This window comes from Benincasa hispida, chromosome 6, assembly GCF_009727055.1.
Source record: "Benincasa hispida cultivar B227 chromosome 6, ASM972705v1, whole genome shotgun sequence".
NCBI classification, from domain to species: domain Eukaryota; kingdom Viridiplantae; phylum Streptophyta; class Magnoliopsida; order Cucurbitales; family Cucurbitaceae; genus Benincasa; species Benincasa hispida.
This window is the reverse complement of record NC_052354.1, coordinates 26,876,853-26,885,277: the sequence shown is the minus strand read 5'-3', so window position 1 is coordinate 26,885,277 and position 8,425 is coordinate 26,876,853. Positions and strand designations below refer to the sequence as shown.

Here is an 8,425-nt window from a genome sequence, read left to right as displayed (position 1 = left end):
AGGATAAATTTTTTAAAATATAAGAATCAAATTAAAATAAAACTCAAATATGAAGGATAAAACTAGTGAAAAAAAAAAGCATTTAAAAAGACAAAAATGACGTCCAAGAGAAAAAAAAACAAGGGTGCAAGTCCACACTGACAAATATAAATGCAAGAGGAATTGAATATTGTTTTCGAACTTGTGATTGCAAACTCTTCTCTCAAAATCTATAGCGAACACGAACTTCAAAGATGACGGAGGCCGGCGACAGTTCCGGGAAATCCCGATGGTCTCTCAAAGGCTGCACCGCGCTCGTCACCGGCGGCACTCGCGGAATCGGGTCTGCTACTCTGTTTCCTCTGAAACCTTCTCTCTGGGTTTGAATTTCGATTCTCTTCTGCTCTGTGTACGATTATGTCTCTGTTTTATAGTCACGCTTTGGTGGAGGAACTAGCCGGTTTAGGGGCGTCGGTTCACACCTGCTCCCGGAACGAATCGGACCTCAATCGGTGCTTGAAGGAATGGGAGGGCAAGGGATTTGTGGTCAGTGGATCGGTTTGTGATGCTTCTTCGAGAACACAAAGAGAGGAGCTGATACAGGAAGTGGCGTCTGTTTTCTGTGGCACTCTCAATATTCTGGTCAGTAATACTATGCTTCTGCTCATTTTCATTTTGGATGAGCCATTTGCTAACATTGTCGAAATTGGGTGTTGTTTGTTCTGTGGCTTTGAGTTGGGAATTTGAAGCCCTTATTATATCACATTTTTTTTGGTTATTTTGCTTTTAGCTTTACTTTCAAATTAGTGGTTGTAAAACTACAAGTTTCGTCATTATTATATATCTGTTGTCTTGTATCTGGCATTAACCAAAATAAACCATCATTAGTTGGACTTGCGGAGTTCGGCATTGGGCATCTGAAAAAGTGTAAAAGAATATTGATTCGAATTTTATAATCTAAAGTGCCCACTTACTGATATTAAAGTATGATAGAATGTTATTGGGATAGAATTAGGAATATTATAAGACTATTGAGAGAATATTAGTGATGAGTTGGGGAAAGTTAATATGGTTATGAATAGAATGAGTGGGAAATGATGTAGGAAGGCAATTGTTTAGATGGATGAGGCTTGAGTGTATATACTCAAGAGAGGGGTAGGATGCACCCATCAATGCATCCCCTCTCATGACTCACCCCAAAAAAATTAATTAAAATATTTTAAACAAGAAATAAAAAGAATCTATCACATAGAAAATTATGATTGGGCAACTTAATAGAATGCACAAGAATCGGTTATGTCCAAGATGTACTTTAAGTATTTTTTCTCGAGAAAGGGAAGGCTCCAATTCCAAGGACCTTGAGTAATTTTGTTCAAAAATATCCCATTAGTTTCCTGCCCATTTCTTGCATATTATATACAACTAATAGTAAAAGTACACCTAGTTATATATATATATATACACTAGGGAATGGACAGAATACAGATATACCTTTTTGCTTGAGCATCAATGTTGTAGGATTAGACAATTGTGCATGTAAACTAGTTTATCAAAAAAGAACAAAAATACAGATACAATCCATTGGTATATTTATGATTGAACTCCAAGAAAGATAAAAATGCCTGCAAAGTGGGATAAACTTTAGTCCCTTTTGTATTTCTAAGAAAATAATGAATTGAAACCACTATAAAAAGATCTAAATTCAAAAGTATTGTAATTGTAGGCAGGTGCTATAATTTTTCCATACTTGACATCCACATTAGACATTGTTTGAGTAAAATATTCAGTGAATTGCAATCATATCACTGAAACTAGAAACTAGAAACTAGAAAGCCTTCTATTGATCTCCAGTACTTCAAAGTTTAAAACCCTCCGTTCTTCTAAAAGCAATAATGTCTCGTTGTTGGCTCGATAATCAATCACATGACGCCTAGGAAGTTGCCTTCCAGGAACTCTGACAGTGTCTTTGTGTAGGTAAACAATGTGGGAACAAACATAAGGAAGCCAAGTACTGAGTACAGTTTGGAAGAGGTTTCGGCATTGATGACAACAAACTTTGAATCTGCATATCATTTATCCCAACTTTCTCATCCTCTTTTAAAAGCTTCTGGAAATGGAAGCATTGTGTTCATTACTTCGGTTGCTGGTCTCGTGAGCATTGGAAGTGGATCCATCTATGCTGCAACTAAATGTGAGTTGCTATTGTGTAAAACTTAGCTTCTTTTCTTTGGTAGGTTCTAAGATGCTAAAACTGTTCACCTTTTTTATTTTCTACTCAGCTGCAATAAATCAACTGACCAGAAATCTTGCTTGTGAATGGGCCAAGGACAATATCAGGATCAATGGTGTTGCACCCTGGTATATCAATACCCCTCTTGTAGAAAAGGTAATATTTTTTCAACCATTCTTGCAAAGTAATTCACTCATATTAGTTTAGTTTTGTTCTCTTGGCTTCTTTATGTCTCTTCTAAAAAACAAATGTTGAGCATGGAGTAAGATATTGAAGCGATATTGGAAAAAGTTGTCTTCTTTCCTTTTAATCTTATCCATCTTTCTCTTAAATCTCTATGAATGTTAAATTGAATCATTTAGGCAACATTTGATCCGGTAACTATTGAAAGTATGAGGATTAAAAGAGTAATTTAACCTACATTTTGATCCCAATTTTCTTTTAACCAACATCTAGTGACAGAACATTCTGTAATTCATACATCTGTTGTGTCTAAGAGTGTCCATCTTTATTTCATGTGTTTTCACCCTTAAACATCTTGAGTGTTTAACTAATAACAAGGGTTATTATCATCCTATAGTTGCTGAGTAATAAGACATTGGTGGACAAAATAGTGTCTCGAACTCCACTTGGGCGCATAGGGGAATCGGACGAAGTGTCGTCATTGGTGGCATTCCTTTGCTTGCCTGCTGCATCTTACATTACTGGACAGATTATTTCGGTCGATGGAGGATTCACTGCAAATGGATTTGAACCTGGTATGAGACTAGACAAATTGTGAAAACACTGTTCTGCCTCTCGTATGACTGGACAGATTTATTTCCTTAATAATCTTTTATGCTAAATCATGTGTTCTCAACTCTTTCAAGTCTGCTGCTCAGCTTCTCATATTACTCCTGTTTAATTTTTGATGCTTTTCATGAGTAAGATCATGAACCTTCAATAAGCTTGAGCATTCCTCAACTAATTAAAAGACTTTAATATGTCATCGTCTAAGTTAAAGGTTTGAATCTTTGAACTAAAAAATGATAGGAATAAAAATCCTCATATATCAGAAAAATCAAACCTCGACTTAGTCCAGGAACAAAGTTTTGTTTTTGTTTCCTAACTAGGGTATGTCTAGAGGCGTGTTTTCATATCCTGATATGTTAATGAAACAAATTTGTTGACGAGTCAAATTTTTATTTATAAATTTATGTTTAAACACAGGCTGACCCATATACTTTTAGTTTCGGTTCATTTGGAACCTTATAGTTTCAAAATATTTATTTTAGTTTCTGTAATTTTAAATCGTATGCTTTGGATCAAAATGGTTGCTCTTTAAAACTCTAGGATCCATAATTGATATTTGGTAAATACGGTGACAAAAATGAATCAAAATTGAAAATATAAAGACCAAATTAGTATTTAAACCTAAAGTTTATCATATTTTGTATAAAATGACCTAATTAGAAATTTTTAATTCATTAAGCCCATGCTTACCTCCCATAATGAAAATGAACTTCAATTGTAATGGGATGATATTTCTTTAATTGTGTTTACTTCTACTTGACTAGAATCATTGAAATGGGAATGAAATAGGTATAATTATCAGAGTGCTTCTTTATATCTCTAATTAATTAAGATATAGTAACTAAATAATACGTTACTGTAATCAAATAAATAAATTTAGGGCAAATTACAAAATTCGCTTTTGAAGTATGGTGATAGTTGTAATTACATTCTGTAAAAATCAAGCTCTTAAACTTCTACAAATATTAAAATTGGCCTTCAAGCTTACAATAATTGTAGAAATTAAATCACAAATGTTAAAAATTAAACCTTCAGACTTATACAAAGGTTATAATTTATACAATCATATAAGTTTGAGTCTGATTTGACCTAATTTTGACATTCATTTAAGTTTGAGGGTTCAAACTTTTACATTGAAAGTTTTAAGAGTACAATTATAACTATTACCAGATTTTAGGGGTGCTTTTTGCAATTTGCTAAAAAATTTAATACCTAATTAAAAATTTGAATGTTATTTGAGATTTTCAACTTCAAGAGGACCAAACACCACTTCTCATCTCTACTCGAATTTGTGCTCGATGTAGAGATAGTATCAAAGTTATGAATCTCGTAGACACGTAACGATTTAAGGAGATGCACACAAGACATCATATAGGTTAAAGTAATTTGAGCAATTACTTTAATCATATTTTGGTACTTGAATTTTTTAAATTTATTCGATTTTGATCCTTCAACTTTCAATTTTTCTATTTTTTGGTTTCTAAATTTTCAAGTTGATTTTGGTCATTGAACTTTCAAATATCTATTTTAATTAACATTAATTGAACTTTTAAAAGCAACTATTTTATGGTTCAACAAATGTGGGTCCGGCATTCAAAATTCTGGTTTCTTAGTCGAGGGCATATGTCTTAAATAGTTGGAATATACTGAGGTTGGCAATTTCATACATTTTTTAAAAAACAAACTAATCATCTAGGTTCAAGTATGTGTTTTAGCAAAACTAACTTGAGCATTTATTCAAATCATTTCAAGTCACATGGATTAGAGATGAACATTGGGGAAGTGAAATGAATTGTGAATATTAAATGAAAAATAATATACTAATTAGAAGAGATGGACTAAAAAAACATTTTGAAAGTCTAATCAATGACATAATTTAGACTCCATTTAAAATTATCGTAACTTTTAAAATAATTACGAATAACTATATTTTTAGAAAAATCAGTTGTTTTATGATGTAACTTAGTGTTTGGTAAATTTCAGTCTTAAATTAAAAAAAGCAAGTGACAGTGTCTGGTTAGTTTTTTTTTTTTTTTTTTTTTTAAATATTTAGCTATATTGACCAAAATAGACATGACTTTAAGTATTCATATGTTGATTTTTAGTATATTAAATTGTTATAAGTTATTTATGTAGAATTTTTGTAGTTTAAACTACAAACATCTTACTAACAAACGCAAATGCAAGCATCGAATAATAAATGTCACAGTCAAACTAAATATCGTCTTTAGAGATTGGTAATTGTACATGCTCAAGTATTGTTACTAAATCTACTAATTCTATTAAGGTAAATCAAGAGTTTGTTCAAATTCTAAACTAAGCAAAAGCAATTTAAGTAAGAAATTGATGGGATAGATTCCAAGGTGCAAGGTCGATCATAGATCGATTTACTAATTAACCTATTAAGGAGTGGAAATATGATTAACAATTTCATGGATCTAGAATTTAAAATTTAAGATTTTCTCTTTCGAGCTCAATCCTTCCTAAACTTAACAATGTTTGATTCAAATATCTTTGTAATTATCATACTTTGCAACCTTAAAATCCTTCAATAACAACTTTTATTATCTTCCTATCATTTTCATACATAATTGAATAACAATTTGATCTACCATGTCCAACCAATTTTCCTCTCATCCAAGTAGTGAAATAGTCCATGCAAAATCAAAAGAAATTATAATAGATAAATAAAAATGTAATTAATTAATAGTAATCTAATTGTCAACAAATAAATTCACAAATCTCATTAACACTATGGATAATAGTCTAGCTACTCAGGATACAACAGTTCACCAAATCTAATGTAAAGGGAAAAAAACGAAGAAGAACGATCTTTCGTCACCAACACTGCAGGGATGATCTACAAGCTATTGATCGACTTTTAGTAGCATTGGCTTTCTCTTGCCCAAAGTCTCAGAAACTCCTGAACACTTGAATATCTTTTCCATTAGCCAACACCTTATTTTAAAGAAATATATTGAGGTAATATCGCAACACTGTAGGGCAGCATTATGACATTGTCTAGCATTGACCCTAGTGCCTTACAACATCAAGCAACGCTGACAGGAGTATATGTTTGTAGCGTCGCAACACTCTACCCTATTTGAAGCTCTCAGGTTTTCAGCGTCGTGAAGTGTTATAGGGAGCATTGCAACATTCTCCCCTTTAGATTTCTAGTCCACTTTCCTCCTTTTTCTTTCTTTTTTTTGCACAAATGGCCTTGGAGTTCATATTAGTCTCATTTCTCGTACATTTTGAACTCAAAACTTAGCATCTTGATCCTTAAGGTCGATATCTGAAATAAATGCAATAAAGATCCTAAATTTAATGCTAAGAAAGCACTCTTCACTTTTTACTCATATACTTATATTTTAAACACCATTATTCTTCTACTTTGGGTCAACCATGGCGTAGTGTGTAATGTATATTAACCTCATGGTTGGATTTTTTTGTGTTGCTTAACCTACAACACTTACGGTTCCTGACTGTGTGTGGTTGGAGTTAGGGTGATAGTCGGTTCAATATTGTTGGTTTTCCTGTTAACTAAGAACAAAAACAATCTGTTCAATTTTATAAAGGAGGGATACAAATGGATGTTCAATAAGGAACAAAACCAAAGGTCAAACATAAATGCTTCATAATAATTAATATTTTTTCTAAACAATAAATATACATGCATCATAATAATTAAAATACTAAAAGATACCTAGTGTTAGAGTGTAATTTAATATACCATTGGTTTGGTTGGTTTCGATTGGGTTTTCCAATTAAAAATCGTTTTGAATCAATACTTTTTGGTTTTTTTCAAATTTAAATCAGTATGTCCAATTTATACTAAAAATCCAAACCAAATCAGTAGTTCAGATTGGTTCGGTTTGATTTTTGTTTTTTCGAATTTTTCTTGTTCTTCTAGGCTGGAGGGATCTAGGAGAAAGAAAGGGAGAAATTGTAAGAGAGGGAGAGAGGAACATTGGGGGTTGATGATCCACGAAGAAGAAGAGGGAGAAACCACAACCAATCTTAACAATTATCTAACTAATTAAAATTAAAAGTTTAATTTTTAAAATTAAATTTTTAATGGTCCAATTTCCAATTAAGAATAAAATCAAAGGTTTGATTTTTATTTGGTTTTGTTCTCGATTTTTGCTACATTTTTTTTCTTACAAACTTTTATTTTTATTTTCACTTTTATTTTGGATTGGTCTTTTTTTTTTTTTTCCAATTTTAAATTACCATCTATTTCTTTTTATTTATATATATATATATAGAAATTTGATATTTTCATTTTTTTCTTGGCAATTTTTTAAATAAAAAAAATATACCAACGCCATATAATTAGTCATTTATTTTAAAGAACAAATACATATGCACCATAATAATTAAAATAGTAAAAATACCTAAATTAGAATTTATTTTTAAGGATATATATACACTCTGTTTTGGTTAGCTTTTCAAATAAAAATCAATGCGAACCAATACTTTTTTGTTTTCTTCAAGTATGTCCAATTTTATATTAAAAAAGCAAATCAATTTATTAGATCAGTTTGGATTGATTTGGTTTTTCAATTTTTCTTTTTTGTTGCACTCTTACTTACAATAGTGGTAAATTTTGAACTCCAAATTATAAGAATGGAACTCTCAAACTTATACCATAATTGCAATTTCTAATAATGTAAGTTCGAGAATCCAATTTTAACACTTGTATACATTTGAGTGCTCAATTTTTACCATTGAAAGTTTGATAGTATAATTGCAATTATCACCATATTTTAGAACCGGTTTTCTCAATTTTCCAAAGAAAAAAGAAAAGCTTCACGTGAGAAACCAAATGGCATAGGAAAAAAAAAGGCAAAATAGGGTGGAATAGGAGTGTTTTAGGGAGCAACAACGAGAGCTTTCATTCACAAATCCCAAAACAAAACCACTATACAATAAAGGCTTCAAAGAATAAAATAGAAACCCCATAAATTAGAATGAAAAAGGTAAGGCAGTGACCATTTATTCCTCACATCCATAACGTGTTCGATGAAATTCCCCAATGAAACCTTCGAACCAAACACATACATGACTGTGGCAAAATAGGGTAACAGACCCAAACCCCATGTGCAACCTTATGAGATACAACACCTAATTCCATAAAAATTAATATCCAACTAAAATGTTGTCCTTTCTTTCTTTTCTTTCCTTCTAAATTCTCTTAACAATTATAGCTTTGAGTAGTACTTTTGTGGCCATTAATGGTAAAATGGGTATGTCTATGTTACATAAAATTTCCTCTATATAGAGCAATAATGCCTCTGTCTTTTGGATTTTTAATCCCCTCTCCCTATGAGATCAACTCATTTAACTCAAAATTGATGTTTCATCAATTTTCCTTATGGAGAAGAAGTCGATGGAATGAAGGACAGTGCTTTGTTTTTGGCA

At 31.5% G+C, this 8,425-nt stretch overlaps 1 protein-coding gene across 1 annotated transcript; it reads left to right on the top strand.

The window, feature by feature from the left end:
• The first annotated feature begins 161 nt into the window (after positions 1 to 161).
• Positions 162 to 3,118, top strand: LOC120079527 (tropinone reductase homolog At5g06060-like). Its single transcript, XM_039033739.1, has 5 exons — positions 162 to 322; positions 414 to 621; positions 1,954 to 2,170; positions 2,259 to 2,365; positions 2,790 to 3,118. Exons 1-5 carry the CDS (start codon positions 234 to 236, stop codon positions 2,988 to 2,990), a joined length of 822 nt encoding a protein of 273 aa, XP_038889667.1. The 5' UTR covers positions 162 to 233; the 3' UTR covers positions 2,991 to 3,118.
• The last annotated feature ends 5,307 nt before the right edge of the window (positions 3,119 to 8,425 follow it).

What these genes read in the sequence shown, in the direction of transcription:
- LOC120079527 (XM_039033739.1), top strand. Translation starts at nt 234, where the DNA reads ATGACGGAGGCCGGCGACAGTTCCGGGAAATCCCGATGGTCTCTCAAA. An exon ending in GTGGCACTCTCAATATTCTG is followed by an intron (nt 622 to 1,953) that starts GTCAGTAATACT and finishes GTCTTTGTGTAG; the next exon opens with GTAAACAATGTGGGAACAAA. An exon ending in ATACCCCTCTTGTAGAAAAG is followed by an intron (nt 2,366 to 2,789) that starts GTAATATTTTTT and finishes ATCATCCTATAG; the next exon opens with TTGCTGAGTAATAAGACATT.